Source organism: Orbicella faveolata, unplaced genomic scaffold (genome assembly GCF_042242905.1).
Source record: "Orbicella faveolata isolate gen_17 unplaced genomic scaffold, um_ofav_v1 contig_25, whole genome shotgun sequence".
NCBI lineage: Eukaryota > Metazoa > Cnidaria > Anthozoa > Scleractinia > Merulinidae > Orbicella > Orbicella faveolata.
Window position 1 is genome coordinate 9057179 of NW_028301553.1, and position 17083 is coordinate 9074261.

At 39.6% G+C, this 17083-nt stretch overlaps 2 protein-coding genes and 1 long non-coding RNA gene across 3 annotated transcripts; all 3 read left to right on the forward strand.

Annotated features, from left to right (window-relative positions):
- Window positions 1–9: 9 nt before the first annotated feature.
- Window positions 10–788, forward strand: LOC149108836 (uncharacterized). Its single transcript, XR_016208527.1, has 2 exons — window positions 10–148; window positions 573–788. It is a non-coding gene; the product is annotated as an uncharacterized LOC149108836 (long non-coding RNA).
- Window positions 789–4694: 3906 nt separating this feature from the next.
- Window positions 4695–7396, forward strand: LOC149108837 (BTB/POZ domain-containing protein 6-like). Its single transcript, XM_089294138.1, has one exon. It carries the CDS (start codon window positions 5094–5096, stop codon window positions 6414–6416), a length of 1323 nt encoding a protein of 440 aa, XP_089150264.1. The 5' UTR covers window positions 4695–5093; the 3' UTR covers window positions 6417–7396.
- A 2544-nt stretch (window positions 7397–9940) lies between these two features.
- On the forward strand, window positions 9941–12413 carry LOC149108838 (BTB/POZ domain-containing protein 6-like). The gene has a single exon (XM_089294211.1). It carries the CDS (start codon window positions 10055–10057, stop codon window positions 11393–11395), a length of 1341 nt encoding a protein of 446 aa, XP_089150337.1. The 5' UTR covers window positions 9941–10054; the 3' UTR covers window positions 11396–12413.
- Window positions 12414–17083: the final 4670 nt, after the last annotated feature.

Consider the following 17083-nt stretch of genomic DNA (forward strand, 5'->3'; position numbering starts at 1 on the left):
CAGCAGATTCCCTTTCCAAAGGTGTCGGTTATTTGCGCGCAATTTCGAATCCAACATTGTCAATAGCAGCAAGAAGCATGGAATGATTTGTCCAAGTTCAAATGAGTATCTTGGTTGCTTCGGTGAAAGAAAGGCAAGTCGCAGAAAAGTAAGTATATCATAATTGTTGCTCAACATTACAGTTAGCTGCTCAATCTTTGAATCGAAATCAATGTTGTGGCTGAAGAAATTTCGTTGTTATATTTATTTCGCGATCACTGAAACACAAGAAAAACGTTTGTTCTCCTGATTTTATTAGCACCCGTAACGAAGAAATTATTCACACGCATTTCCTATGTATGAAATGCTTGCATAATAGCTTGTTAGTGTGCTTTTTGAAGAGGTAACTTAAAGTTTACACTGAATTGATTTGAAGCTACAGATCACCCTCGATACACTTCACTACCGCATTGCCTACATACTGCTCACTATTCTTTACAAAAGAATACACTCCCGATCAATTGATTAATGAAAAACAATGTTAATTCTATCGTTATTTATAAGAATATTTAGCTTCAATTGCTTCATTGCAGAGCAGAGGGGAAAAAAAGGCAAGAATAGCGGCCCTCAATCCGAAACGAACACATTAAAGCAGAAAACGGAGGTGGCGCAGACGGCAGCTGAGTCCTGATTAAAATTTTTGTTATCTTTGATGTGGACTTTAAACAACAGCTCGCAATTCTGGAGCCTAAATTCATATCTTTTTTAATTGAAAATAAAACCTTTCACTGTCCGAAATGAAACTGCAATTTTTGTCTCGATCCTTTGGCGTGGTTTCAAATCGTTATTAATAATGACCTAGCTGTGAATATTTCATTTGTGTACTTTTCTGATGCCCTTTACTCTGTGATCCTTTTGTCTGTAATGTGTTTAAAGTTACTATCCAATCGTTACTTTTTAGCTATCAGACATCTAGTTAATTTCTTGTGAATTATAAATAGACGGCCATTTCTGTCCTGTCACCTGACAAGGGGGATCAGAAATTCTGAATCCTTTTAAGAATTATGGGTAGATGACCGTTTTGTTCTGATAAGTTATGCACTGGGGGATCAGAATTTTTGAATCCCTTTAAGTCATGTGGGATCAGAAATGCCGAAATGTTGTAGAATTATAAATCGACAGCTCTTTCTATCATGTTAGCAGATTTGGTGGGGGAGGGGGATCAGAAATTCGCAATACTTTTAGAACCATGAACAGATAGCCGTTTTTGTCCCGTGAGGTGATGGGGATCAGAAATTCTGAATGCATTTAGAATTATAAATAGATGACTGTTTTGCTCTGACGGGTTGTGGACTGGGGATCAGTTTTTTGAAACTATTAAAGTCTTGGGGGATCAGAAATTCGGAATCCCTTTAGAATCATAGATGGATGACCGTTTTATTCTGATAAGTTGTGGGCCGGGAGATCAGAAAATCTGAATCTCTCAAAAAAGGAAAGCGCGATGGGTGCACGATCTTTTTTACATTAAATTGTACATTTTGGTGAAATTGGATGTATTGTCCCTGGCGGACTCAACTGAACACTTCTTTTTCTCCTTCCAATAAGCCAAAACCTTTCGGAAACACAAACTTTTTCGGCATCGAATACCAGTACCCTTCGGAAGTTTTCCAAATTGGAATGCCACATTTTAGTTTGGAAGGCGTTATACCCTTTGGGGCCGTACATACGTATAAAGTGGTAGTTAAATGTTGCTTGATAGAAGGCCATGGTGCGTGATTACATAGAGTGATTACAAAGTGTAGAGAGATGCTGTGAGTGTAACACAACATTGATATAAAACACAGAAGATGGTCAGGATCGAGCCCATGCAGGCCTCTCACAGCTTCTTGCCCGCGCAACGCCTCTAGTGGAAATCTTCTACCGTCGTCCGACATTTTGACGACCGGAACAGAAGTGTACCTCAACATGAATCATAACTGGCGTTTTTTTTGACGTAACTGGTACGCTTTGTTGTCATAGACCCGAACTACCGACGAGACAAATGCCATATTTGGACAGTTTCGACTTAATAACTACCTCCTCCACTTAATCTTGTGTTTGGCGCGATGGCTAAGGGTCCAGTGGTCCGGGTTGAAGCACTGATCGGCGTCATTTTGCTATGTTCTTGGGCGAGACAATTTATTCTCACCGTGCATCTCTTCACCTAGCTGGAGAGACGAGTACCGGAAAATTGCTGGACCAACCTGACGGAATTCTGGGAAGTAACCTGCGATGGACTAGCATCCCATCCAGGGAGAGGAGCTATACTAGCTGCTTCATGCTACAGAAACCAAAGCTAAGCACCGAGAGCTAAGGGACAGCTGGGCTTAAGAGGCCTCGCTTCTTTCCATCTAACTAAAGAACTTAAGGTCTGGGGTGCTCGTCGTACCTTTTAGGGGCTAAAAAGGCAGGTTGGTACTTCTTCTGGTGTTCAGCCTCAAAAGCTCCACGGCGGGTGCTTTTACAGTACTTTTCAGGGTATTGAGCCGAAAACAAATGACAGGAAACAATGTTATGTGTTAGAATTGGTAACTCTTAAAGGTGAAAAAAATTCCAAGTCATGCCCACAAAGCAGGATCATGGTACCTCTTAGGGTTTCTTTTCGAAGTCTCCGACGAACACCCCCGTCCTTTTTATATGGGAGTCCACCCTCCCCCTCCCCCCGCCGCTCCCCGGGCTAAAGGAAGTTGCCGCCGCCAATAACGACTCAGCATGAAGAATCGCGATCGGTTTCTACTCTATACAAGAGGAGTCCTAGAGTGTCTCATAATGAGACTGACTTATCTGTTGCCTGCACATAATCTGTCTCAGCTAAATTCCTTTACCTAAATTTCTTTATGGCGCTGGAACGAAGTTATCCTAATTTTAAGTAATCCAGACTTCAGTGAATTTATAATAATATTAAAGATATACACTAACATATGAATAATCGTTAGATGTTGTCCTTCAGTAGCATTTTAAATGAAACTGGCAAAAGTTCAATTGTAAAACGATATTAAAATCGTTTAAATATCCACGCTTTCGCCGATCCACGGCATCATCAGGGATACGGAAACGTTTTTACTTTACATCTGTATATAAGCCTTACGCGGAATATTTTTTCTTATCCCTGATGATGCCGTAGATCGGCGAAAGCTTGGATTTTTAAGCGATTTTAATATCATTTTGCAGTAGTGTAAGGCCTCAATTGAACTTTTGCCAGTTTCACGAACATATGAAAATCACGGCTTTACTGCATGTATGCCACAATGAAAAGTTATGGAATACCTGCTATGAAAAAGGACTGTGACCTTGGAATAGAAAAACGTAAAGGCGTTACACTATGCAGTATTCTGTTGCTAGGTAACTTCGTAACCAAGGAACATAAAAAACACTGGCCTGGGATGCCGATACTTGGACCTTTCGATTAGGCGCACAGCATGAATGAAAACGCAATAAAAACGCAATGAAAACATAATGAAAACGCAACGAAAACCCAATGTGTTAATTAAGTGGCAATAACTTTGCCTAGTTTACGCTCGATTTCGAGATTTTCAGTAGTAGGCCAATTTTGATGTGTTGACCTTTTAATGGCAAATAATAGGGGAAAAAGCGTCTTTTCAGTTGTCTTCAATAGCGCAGGCCGTGGTAAAATGAGATCGATTGTCTTCTGCAACATTAACACTGTACTGGAAAATGAGAGGTGCAAATCAGTTGAAAATCGCGCGGAGGTATTGCGAGAAAGAGCGTGAGGGATAAATCATTATTTACAGCCTGTTCGATGGACCCATTGACTTATACCCATGATTGTAGTCTATATTTAATCTTGATGGAAGTGTCCTGACCGATGGCTAAGAAAACGCCTCGCTGTAGTCCAGATTCAATAGCTGGTGTCTCGAAGAGATGATAATGTGGTATGTTCTCTACCGCTAAATGGTTTTTCCTAACACTGTGCCAGTGAAGATCAGTTTTCCTTGAATTTAAACATCCCTCCTAAAATATGAAATCAAGTCTTTGGATTGCAAAAACAACAAACAACAATGGGCTATGAATACAGGAGATTGCGCGCTGTTCATATCTTTCTTACCTGGGGTAACTAATTGGATTTGGTGCAAGAATGAATCGCTCGATTAACACAGAAATAGCCATTATAATTTTTCTTAGAATTGTCCAATGGGGAAAGGCGCAATGGGGTTAACCCTATGTGAAAAACAAACCCGTGAGACAACGCCACATAACAACATCGGGAACTACGTGCTCTGCTCTTTGCGACAAGTGCGTGGGTTGTTTAACGTCCGCTGCTAACCATGTAACTGAAGATGCATGAAACAAAGCCTACGGTTTTAAGTCCGGAAAACAAAAAATTATAGACGAATGTATGGAAAACTAAAAACAGTTTACTTTCTAGCACGGCTCCATTCCTCAAATTTGATATCGTAATCCTTCTTCTAGTATCTTAACTTAGCGATTATAAATTGTTCTTAAATTTGCCATCAGATTCTTATACAAGCACTGTCATTTCTAACGCTGTTGATCAGCCGTCAAGAAGGCTTCCAAAACCGTAATAAGGTCTGCATCGTTCAGTCGCCTTTCAGAAAGACCGAAATTCTCTGAAGAGGTCAAATATATATATATAAAAAAAAGAAAAGCGAGAAACTTCAAACAATCAGTTCCCGGATTTTTTCATACAATCAGTTCCCGGACTTTTTTGGCGCCAACAAACAATTGAAAATCGAAGGTCATTTCAAAAATAAGCTGCCGTTGTGCATTAGCTTGCGTTCACACTAAAACGAGTTCGAAAATAAAGAACAAAGACGTTACCGACAAAAGGACGAACTTGCCAAAATGGGTATGCCAAATTTTCAAAGGCCTTTGTCTCCAGCTCCGCTTGCGCGGCCCAGACTGAAAAGTCACGCAGTTGTGTGACATCTCAAGAGCCCGCAGTCAGAAGCAACTTGGAATTAATTCAGCAGTATCACACACAAACATTTCCCTTGTTTCATTTTTGAGTTTACGAGGCGGAACAACTGTTAAACTTGAGCTCCCCCGAAACATTGTTGTATCGAATAATACTGCCAACAAGCCAGAGAATAACAATGGCAGTTGTTCAAGAGAACTGGCAGTCGAAGTGTTCAGCTATCGCAGAGAGAATTACGTTTATTTTCAACACGGAGTTACTGAGCGATGTGAAATTTGTTGTTCCAGCATCGACTGGCGAAAGTCAAAGTAAGAAGGTGATCCCAGCTCACAAGTTTGTGCTTGCAATCAGCAGTCCTGTGTTCCATGCCATGTTCTATGGTCAAATGGCAGAGACCAAAACCTCTATTGAACTGCCTGACTGTGAGTATGAGAGTCTGCTGGAGATGTTTCGCTATTTGTACAGCGACAAAGTGAATTTGAGCGGAAGTAATGTGATGCAAGTGTTGTACTTAGCGAACAAATACGTGGTGCCTTCACTTGCCGCGAAATGTGCCAAATATCTTCGACGTAATTTGAAAGCATCAAATGTGTTTTGCATTCTGCCGCAGGCTCAGAAATTTGAGGATAAAGATTTGGAAGATCGATGCTGGAAAGTGATTGAGGAGCAGACAGAAGAAGCGTTAAAGTCAGATGAATTTCTTACAGTTGAGCGATCACTAGTGGAGACAGTTGTGAAGAAAGAAAGATTAAACGTGAAGGAAGTGGAACTGTTTAAAGCTGTTGATCGCTGGGCCACAGAAGAAAGCGAAAGGCAAGGGATAACTCCTGACGGCGAGTCGAAAAGACGAATTATTGGAGAGGAGATTGTGAAAGAGATCAGATTTCCATTGATGTTACAGAAGGAGTTTGCCTCGGTTGTAATCGATTCTCGTATTCTTACTTTAGATGAGGTTGGTGACTTGGTGAAACACTTCAATGATCTCCCAACTTCTTCTTCACCATTTATACAAGCCCCAAGGAAGGACTCTTCAACTGTATATCGACGTCAACGATTCTGGGCCTTTCGTAGTGGTTGGCTATACGTTCCGTTCCGGCCTGACTGTATTAATTTTTCCGTTAACAAGCCAATCATGCTACATGGAGTTCAGCATTTTGGTCGTCAAGGTGATAACTACACGGTTTCCACAGAAGTTAAAGATACCACAGATGGCTCTTCTCTGGTAAAACAATCAGGATCATACGCTTCTGAAAAAGACAAGACTTGGCCTTATTATGGCTTTTCTGTACTGTTCGATCGACCAGTTTGTTTGGTGGAAAACAAGCAGTACAAGTTAGAGTCGCTTATCGAGGGTCCCGCGTCATGGTATGGAACAGAAGGACTAACATCTGTTGAGTCTGAAGGAGTGATATTCACTTTCTGTGCTTCACCAAATAGCAATTCTTCAACCTGTGAAACACGTGGTCAGTTTCCTGTGCTGTTTTGGTCTGCTAGACGTTGAAATACTGTTTAGTACTATATTTTTTCAAGGTCTTATTTTATGACCTTGGAACGAGGCTTCTTTTAAGTTAGACTTCCATGACTTGTTAAGGGTCATTAATTATTCATTAATTACTTCACAATTTACTAATCATTACTACATTCTACGTTGAAAAGTTAGTGAATAATGCTATCAAAGACGACTGGGATTTGAACTAGAGTACAAGTGTGCGAAATTTTATGTGACCCTGCCGAAAGGTATTATGGGAAGTCGTAGTTTTCCGTCACTCATACCAGGATAGAGAAAAAAAACTTTTTTGTGTATAGAAATTCAGTGCGTTTATGGTTTCTTGCTTGCCGTTGAAACGCTGTGAACTTTGATCACTGTGATAGACTGAGGCCTGTTTATATATGCTATTTTGGTTAATTACATGGTGAATTACTATTTGGAATTTTTTCCCTTTGTAGTGTCTTTTTGCATGACCCTGGTCAAGTTGATTACTTTTCCGCTTCCATTAATTACTATTGCATGTAAACATTGTTTCACTGAAAGTGCGCTGAATACTACCATTAAAGATGTGTAGGACAGCATCCAGTAAGCTCACATTAAAAAAAAAAAAGAGTCTATAATCGTAGTTGTATTGCAAGAGAGGTTCTGTGTGGTCTGTCTACGAGACATTTCAAATAATCTAGGGGGTTTTAATCTGCAAAATATTAACAACAATTTTTTCATTTTAATTGTGAAGAGTAGTGGATTTGCGCTACAGAGATGAAATTAAAATATCATAAAGAAGTCGGGGCATAATGAATACTCTACCAGTTGAGCTTTAACTCGGCACGTAAGAGGAAAACCCCAAGCTCTAGCTTGCGTAGTAATAATTATGTATGAAAAATGATAAGTAACAAATGTAACTGTGAACTTGAATGTAAGACAAGAATGTATCTTGCCGTTTGTGTAGTAACGTAGAATTTTGAAAGTTCAGTAAACAGGAATGGAATCCATATCCTTTTCATACCTTACTTAAAACTACTCTGACGATGTAATGAGCATGAAATCTGTTTATCATTTCTTGAGCCTCTTCTTTGAACTCTTTAGTCTTGGGCTGGCCTTACAACTTCATCCTCGCTTCCCCCTCGTTTTCCATACTGATATCCGACATGTATATCGTAGAAGTTTTGTATTGAGCCTAGATAGTGTTCAAAATTAAGGAGGAATCTCTCCTTAGTTTTACATGTGATACAAGTGTTGTACTTGGTCCCTATACTCGCTGAGAAATGCACGGAATATCTTCGATGTAATTTGAAAGCATCAAATGTGTTTTGCATTCTGCCGCACGCTCAGAAGAGGCTGTAACGTCAGAGAAAGAGTTTGCCTCTGTTGTAATTGAGTCTGAAATTCTTTCTTGGTAGAGGTATGGTGACATGATGAAACTCTTCAGTGATCTCTCCCAACATCTTCTTTACCATTTATTCAGGCCCCAAGGATTCCAAGGATGTCAAAGATTTGGAGCCTTTAGGCCGCCGGATAAATTTCGTTTGGGATCCTCGTACGGTGGGTCACCTGACTGTATTAATTTTACTGTCACCAAGCCAATCATGCTACATGGAGTTCAGCATTTTGGTTCTAAAGGTGCAAGCTACGCGGTTTCTACCGAAGTTAAAGATACCACAGACGGTTGTTCTGTTGTAAAAACAATCGGGCCTGTACGCTCAGAAAATGGCAAGGATTTTTTTATTGCTTTTCTGTGCAGTTTTATCGACCGGCTTGTTTGGTCAGGAAAAAAAAGAAATACAAGTTAGCGTCGCTTATTAACGGTCCCACGTCATGAAAAGGATTAGGGTACATATCTTTGGGGTCATCTGGATCAGGATCAGTGATCCAAGATCTGTCTGGATCATGGTGCATCAAAGCAACTGATGAATCCATGGCCAAAGTGGATTGATCGGTTCTTTTGATGTACAATAATCCAGACAGATCTTGGATCACTGATCCTAATCCAGATCACCCCAAGGGAATGTGCTCTTAGAAGGACAAAGAGGTGTTGAGTCTCATGGAGTACTATTTACCGTCCGTTCTTCGCAGTGTGCCAACAATAGAACCAGTAAAAAAGTAGGCAGGTTTTCTGTGTTGTTTTGGTTACCAAGACTGAAACGTAACTATTTATTACATTATTTACGTTTTTAAGGTCTTTCTTTATGACGCTGGAACGAAGTTATCCTAATTTTAAGTAAGTCAGACCGATCAATTTCATAATAATATCAAAGACATACACCAAAATATGAAAGTCACGACTTTACTGCATGTATGTCACAATGAAAAGTTACGGAATACCTGCTATTAAAAAAAACTGTGACCCTGTAATAGAAAAACGTAAAGGCGTTACACTACGCAGTATTCTGTTGCTAGGTAACTTCGTAACCAAGGAACATAAAAAACACTGGCCTGTGACGCCGATACTGGACCTTTTGGTTAAAAGCGCAATATGAATGAAAACGCAATGAAAACGCAATGTGTAAAGTAGCAATAACTTTGCCTAGTTTGCGCTCGATTTCGAAATTTTCAGTAGTAGGCCAATTTTGATGCCAACTTTTAATGGCAAATAATAGAGAAAATGGCGGCGTTTCATTGGTCTACAATAGTGCAGACCGTGGTAAAATGAGATCGATTGTCTTCTGCAACATTCACACTGTACTGGAAAATTAGAGGTGCAAATCAGTTGAAAATCGCGCGGAGGTATTGCGAGAAAGAGTTTAGGAGTAAATCATTATTTACAGCCTGTTCGATGGACCCATCGGCTTATACCCATGATTGTAGTCTATATTTAATCTTGATGGAAGTGTCCTGACCTGCTCTTTGCGATAACTGCGTGGGTTGTTTAACGTTCGCTGCTAACCATGTAACACTGAAGATGCATGAAACAGAGCCTACGGTTTTTTAAAGTCCGGAAAAAAAAAATTATAGACGAATGTATGGAAAATTAAAAACAGTTTACTTTCTAGCACCGCTCCATTCCTCAAATTTGATATCGTAATCCTTCGTCTAGTATCTTGGCGATCATAAATTGTTCTTAAATTTGCCATCAGATTCCTATACAAGCACTGTCATTTCTAACGCCGTTGACTAGCCGTCAAGATGGCTTCCAAAACCGTAAGGTATTGTTCAGTCGCCTTTCAGAAAGACCGAAATTCTCTGAAGAGGTCAAATATATATGTAAAAAAAACGAAAAGCGAGAAACTTCAAAGAGGATAAATTTTCATTCATTCAGTTCCCGGACTTTTTTGGCGCCAACAAACAATTGAAAAGTAAGTCATTTCAAAAATCAGCTGCCGTTGTGCATTGGCTTGCGTGTACTCTAAAACGAGTTTGAAAACAAAGAACAAAGACGTTACCGACAAAAGGACGAACTTGCTAAAATGGGTATGTCAAATTTTCAATTTGTCTCCAGCTCCGCTTGTGCAACCCTCACTGAAAAGTCACGCAGTTGTGTGACATCTCAAGAGCCCGCAGTCAGAAGCAACTTGGAATTAATTCAGCAGTATCACACGCAAACATTTCCCTTGTTTCGCTTTTGAGTTTACGAGGCGGAACAACTGTTAAACTTGAGCTCCCCCGAAACATTGTTGTATCGAATAATACTGAGAATAAGCCAGAGAGTTACAATGGCAGTTGTTCAAGAGAACTGGCAGTCGAAGTGTTCAGCTATCGCGCAGAGAACTACGTTTATTTTCAACACGGAGTTACTGAGCGATGTGAAATTTGTTGTTCCAACATCGAGTGGCGAAAGTGAAAGCAAGAAGGTGATCCCAGCTCACAAGTTTGTGCTTGCAATCAGCAGTCCTGTGTTCTATGCCATGTTCTATGGTCAAATGGCAGAGACCAAAAACTCTATTGAAGTGCCTGACTGTGAGTATGAGAGTCTGTTGGAGATGTTTCGTTATTTGTACAGCGACGAAGTGAATTTGAGCGGAAGTAATGTGATGCAAGTGCTGTACTTGGCGAACAAATATATGCTGCCTTCACTTACCGAGAAATGTGCCAAATATCTTCGACGCAATTTGAAAGCATCAAATGTGTTTTGTATTCTGTCGCACGCTCAGAAATTTGAGGATAAAGATTTGAAAGATCGATGCTGGAAAGTGATTGAGGAGCAGACAGAAGAAGCTGTGACGTCAGATGAATTTGTCACAGTTGAGCGATCACTAGTGGAGGCAGTTGTGAAGAGAGAAGGGTTGGTCGTGAAGGAAGTGGAACTGTTTAAAGCTGTCGATCGCTGGGCAAGAGAACAAAGTAAAAGGCAAGGGATAACTCTTGACGGCGAGTCGAAAAGACGAATTATTGGAGAGGAGATTGTGAAAGCGATCAGATTTCCATTGATGTCACAGCAGGAGTTTGCCTCAGTTGTCATCGATTCTCGTATTCTTACTTTGGAAGAGGTTGGTGACATGATGAAACACTTCAGTGATGTGTCAACAACTTCCTTGCCATTCATTCAAGCCCCAAGGATTCCAAGGATTGATGCTTCAATTATCCATGGATGTGAAAGATTTCAAGCCTTTATGCCGCCGGATAAATTTCGTTGGAGATACTGTGAGTCACCTGAATGTGTTAACTTTACTCTGAACAAGCCAATTATGCTACATGGAGTTCAGCATTTTGGTTCGGAAGGTAGGAACCACACGGTTTCCATAGAAGTTAAAGATACCACAGATGGCTGTTCTCTGGTAAAACAATCAGGATCGTACGCTTCAGAAAAAGACAAGATTTGGCCTTATTGTGGCTTTTCTGTACTGTTCGATCGACCAGTTTGTTTGTTGCAAAACAAGGAGTACGGGATAGTTTCGCTTATCAAGGGTCCAAAATCATGGTATGGAGTAGAAGGACAAACATCTGTTGAGTCTGAAGGAGTGGTATTCACTTTCCGTTCTTCACTGGATGATACTACTGGAACCACTGAAACGCGTGGCCAGTTTCCTGTGCTGTTTTGGTCAGCAAAACGTTGAGATACAATTAAGTACATTTATTTCCGATTTCAAGGTGTGTTGTTTATGATTCTTGAACGAGTTAAGCGTAATTTTGAGTCAATATTTTTTTAGATTACCAAGGGTACATGAATTGTTGTTACATGCATGCAACACTGCAAGATTACTGCATACTGCTATCAAAGACTAGAGAGGGACTGGAACTAGAATACAGAAGTGTGAAAGGGTGCGCAGCAACGCCAAAAGTTAATTTATTATGGACGCTTTACTTTTCGTGAGTCGATTAAAGCACACAGTGCTTTACCACGATTCAAGAAGAAAGCATATGTACAAGAAAGCGTAAATTCATGGTTTCTCTTTCTTTTCGGCTGACCGTGAACTTTGATCGAGCAAAGGAAAATGCGGCCAGTCTCAATTGCTTTCGATATTATCTTGTATGCTTATTCGCGACGTGTTTTCGAAACTGCAGTTTATATTACATTTATCCAGCGTAATAAATCAATAATTGTAATTTTAAATGAGGTTAGGTGTAGTAAGGAGCGAATAAAGGAAGTAAAAAATGCTACAATGCTGAAATAGGCTAATTTGTTATCGTATTTTGAAGTTAAGTGCATTAAAGAGCGAATAAGTAAACTTAAAATGCTTTTCCAGTTGAGTTATATATATTCTTGCAGGGAGGGATGTTAAAAGTTGTATGAAAGTCACTATCGTAGCTAAACGCATCAATTCAGTTTAGGATTCATTTTTTTTGGTTCTACTTGCTTAAACAGACAGGACAAAGTAAACCTAAAAAGAACAAAAGTAACACCAGACCCCGCAGTATACTCAAATTTAGTTACGGTCTAAAACCAGAGCTCCATTATTTTGGGCGTGGTTTTACCGACTTTAACCTAACTAGGGCGTACGCGTTTTCCAGCAAAATAAAGGGAAATAGGGCCAGTACAGTCTAATGAACTCTACCGTAGCATTTTCATTCTGGCGTATAAGCCACCGAAATGTTAAAAAAGGTGATGGGACAATAAAGTAAAAGCTAAATGCATGTGTAGAAAACAATTTGAAAACTATGAACAAAGGTCGTCGAAAAAAAAAAGAGAAATATTGAAGAAGATCAATTTTCATTCAATCATTCCGGGATTGTTATGACTCCAACATAGAAATAAAAAGCGTAAGTCATTTTAAAACTCAGCTGCCGTTGTGCATGAGCTTGCGTTCACACCAAAAACAAGTTTGAAACCACGGGAAAAAAGACGTTACGGACAGACAGCATTCTCGTTCCCAGAACCTTCATTTCTTTTGGTCACGTGGTCGGCGAAACGGAGGGCTCTGGTCGCAGCAATTACCGGATGTCCGTAAATCACGAACATCCAGTAACGCATGCGTAATTTTTGCCTGCATATCTGCTCATGCTCAGAAACTAATCCTGAGGGAGGGGAGAGAGGCATAGAGTGTTCTCACAGATCGGACTTCGAAGAAGCGTTGCATGGGTTTTCACTTCGCTCAAGTTAGGTAATTTAGTGTTAAAAAGACAACAGAAAGCCCTCTCGAATCCCGTTGCTTCAAATACGATTGTAAACTTGTCTAATATTTTACCAACGGGTTTCGTTGAGCATTTTGGTGGTGGACCGTTCAGAAAAAGTCAGGGATCTTGTTGTTCGCTCTCTTCATATTCGATGAAATGGAGAAGTTTAAAGAGCGAGGTGCAGTAGTTAAAGCTCTCAAGCAAAGTAATCAGGATACTACATGTATAACGTCTATCGATAGCACGATAAAATTTGTTTATGGACACACGGAAGTGTTTATGGAAATCAGCCGTGGAAATTGCATCACTTACCCGAGAGGATTTTAATATAAGCCTGGTAAGTACTATTTACTTCCTGGTTATTTACATAGGTTTGTAAGGAACAGCAGAATAAAAACCTGTTAAACTCAGGAGAAGTTTGTTGTATTGGCGTTTTGCTCATCTTTCCTTGCAAGGAATGCAAGAAAGGTGCTCTCTTAGCTTTCATATGCTCTTTCCTGTCCCCCATTTTCGAACTTTATAATAACGGGTCTTACACAATCAACAGATCATTAACCTGTCAAATTTAAAAATCAATCAATCAACTTTTATTGTGTACTATTCACAGAATTAATTTACATCAGTATTATAAAATAAACATGACAAGAGAAATATATGTTGCATATGGCTATGAAAATAATAAAAAAAAATATGTGCGTGGTAACCAGGGTAGCCATTTGCTTTCGAACTGGTTACCACCATGATAAGGTAAATGCGGAGAACAAAAATAAAAGTCCTATGCCAGTTGTCGTAGAGTGGCTCTATATGTGTGCTAGGGGCTTCGATAATGACGCTGCAGTAATTTTAATTTAGCTTATTTGGAACCGTCTTATGATGATTTTTGTACATTCATTCTTGAGAAGAGCCTGCTCACTTAGGCTTCTGTAATTGGAGACATTACAAAACTAGATGGACGGCTATTCCCACAATCTTGTCCGGCTCCACAAGATTCTCTCTCTGCTTTTGTTGATATAATTTCTTTTGGTTTATTTTATACCTTTCGACCAGCTTATATAAAGCTTCATCTTTTGGGTGCTTTCATTGGAAATACTTCAATTTTGGCCTTAACAGCTTGTGAGACAGCTTGCTATGAGAAAGAAATGGAGCCTAGGTGTACAACATGTTACCTCTGTGAAGGCCAACCTAAACAGGGAAAATACATTCTCTAAAGTTTTACTCCCCAAAGGGGCAACAGGCCTAGGGAGAGTAGGACTTTACTAAAATTCATTATTATTAATGTTATGAAGGTCTTTATTTGCAATATAACTCAAAGAAAAGTTACTTTCTTAAAACTTTTTCAAAAGCAACTTGCAAACCTTCTGGTGAGTTCTAATTTGTTACTTCGAACATCAACATTGCAAGCAGTAGTTTGGGTCTGGTAAAGGTCTAGTAAATCTCTGGTATGGTACTTCTTTTGCATGAGTGTTATAATTTACAATTGGCATTGGTAGGAAATAATGCAATGTCATTGTTCGTTTACAATTCCTGTTTCATCCAGGTAAAAAGGCTCATCATCAGCTTGTTATACAACCATGTACAACAGCACATCTTGAATGCATGCTAAGCTGGTTTTAAGTCAATGGTAGTATATTCCAAGTACCTTCAATACACATGAATGTATACAATAATGAGATGAGGAGTGAAAATGGGTGCTGTCCGGGAGTGTGGACAGCGGTCTATTCATGCGCATGAAGGTGGGAGGAGGGTTCGTTCGCAAGCAAGTAATGTCGTAGGAGAAAATGTGCCCAAAGGAGGGAAACATGTCAATATATACAGCGCAGAGGATTGTGGGACATCTATTGTTATTATAATGTTCATTTATTATTTTCGGTACTTAGAATAGTTGCTGCATGGCGCAATAATGGCTTCTCTGACCTGTATGGTACTTTATTATAGCACGGTATACCATGAAGAATCATTAAGATTTAGTAGTGTTTGCCGATTAACAATGACCAATAATCCTAGTCATGTTCATAAAATGGAGAGATTTAATCATTAAGGTTCACGATAAACTGCGAGCTAGCTCACTTGCAGCCTGCGCGCAGCGGTGTTTACCGCAAATGACACAAATGACGGCTTCTTTTTCACATTTTCGCTTCATTTCTCAGTGTTTTAACGCTTACGTTTAATCAATACCTATATACATAACACTAAATTAAAGAACCCTAGGCTTAAAAGACTTAAAAAAACCTTTAAAATGAAGGTGACTTCAGTAGAAACATTGGCCGAGATTTGCACACAGCATGACAGCAAACGTGGCGAAAATCCAGATCTCATGGTACTGGCAATAGTCAATAGTATGATGACTATATGGTACTGCTTTGTAATACAGTCTGTGACGTGTGCCTAAAACCGGTGTATTAACAGGAAAGTCCGAAAATATTTGAATTTTGCTTCGTCAACAAAATACGTCGAAAAACGAAGGTGTCTGACGAAATATCAAGAAATTGTGTGGCTCTCGCGCGAAAGGCAAGTCAATTGACGTAGATCTCTTATTGGAATTTTGCCCTTCTCAAATTTCACGGTTTTACTGTACTTTAAGAAATTATTATTACGCTACAGGAAAACCAATTTTTGGTAGATGGAATGTCCAGAGATTAATAAGCCACATAAGATCACGTAACCGTTTTTGCTGTACAGTGTAGATAATTCTTAACTCTTGTATAGATGGGAACAGAACGTATATAGAAGTGGTCAGAAGCAATCTCGGATCGCTTAAGGTTACAGTATACCTTCGGGTAGGCAATTTTCTTCAAATTTGGATTTTTGGGTCAAAATAGTGGTCGAAGAATAATCTCTAATTTCTGAACAAAAATTTTGAAAAAGGCTAAATATTGGCGGAGAAATGGCGGTTTTACGTTTTCACCGGAAGTAAAAGTTTACCTCTTGATTGACAGCTCTATGGCGCGTATGCAATCAACCGAGACGATTTTCGCGGGAATTACCTATATGGATGTCACGAATTGACTACTCAGTTGATCAGCATTGTTGTTCTGACTACCCAGCATTTTTGGTATTAGGCGTGTCTCTATTAAGTTATAAGTAAACATAGACCACGTTTAAACCATGGACCAGTTCGAAAGAGCGAAAACAGCGAAGAACGAATGAAAATACATCAATGAATCAAATATTCGTGGTAAGAGAAAAGAAAGGTTCTGTAAAAATTTCGGAACTTGACAGCAATAACAGGGATGCTGAGTCCGATATCGACGAATCGTCGGACTCATTGAGACCATTTGAAATATTATCCATGCACAGTTGCCCACACACAGTTGCTCTCTGCGCTTTCTTTTGTTTTTTCCTTCGCTCAGCCACTCTAGCGTTCGTATCCTTTTTAGTCTTCCCCATTTTGCCAGACCAGCTTCAAGAAAAACCGAGCTACAGAAAAATTATCTCTCTGCCTTCGGTTCCTTGAGCGCATTGCTAAACACAAGAGTTTTTTAGAAATTCGCGCGTAAATTTCACCAGGAGGTTAACGGTAGTAAACTTTCCGTGCACTGATTGGCTTAGTTATCTGAGAACCCAGTTGAAGGCGTTTGTGGGCGGAGTTTGTTTGCGAAGCAGAAAATTTTTCTTAGCGCTGTTTTCTCGAATAAATTTTTTTCACTTGAAGCAGACACTTTAAAGAGTTATAACTCAAAGGGATTTTGTTCAATTGCTCTTAAATTTGGACAGTGGCTAGTTTAACATATAAACTACAAAAGCCTGTCTGGGAATTGTTAATTTCGAGATACTTTTTCTTCGAGAGCGATTTTTGTACGATCACTCCGCATTTTTTTAATCCTATTTCGAAAATGTTCTGTAACTTTTTACTGCAATTGAATATGCCAAAACGCAGACACGTTTTTTAAGCGCTTTGGGCCCTGAAACCAAGGAAAAAATTGGCGAAAAACGAAATTCGCTTTGACTTGTAGCTTTCGAAAGGTGATTCGGGCGGTCGCATTTAGTGGTCGTGAAAAATTCGACAATTCATTTTTTTTCAAAATTCTTGGTATAGTTTGATAGCCAGCTCCATAAGCTTTAATTTGATATGGGGTTTAGGTACCTACAGCTTAAACTGCACGCGCTACATCGCTTGCGCGCGAGACACCCCTGAAGGTACACTGTAACCTTAACAAGGATAACTTTGCCAGATTCTGATGAACTTATCC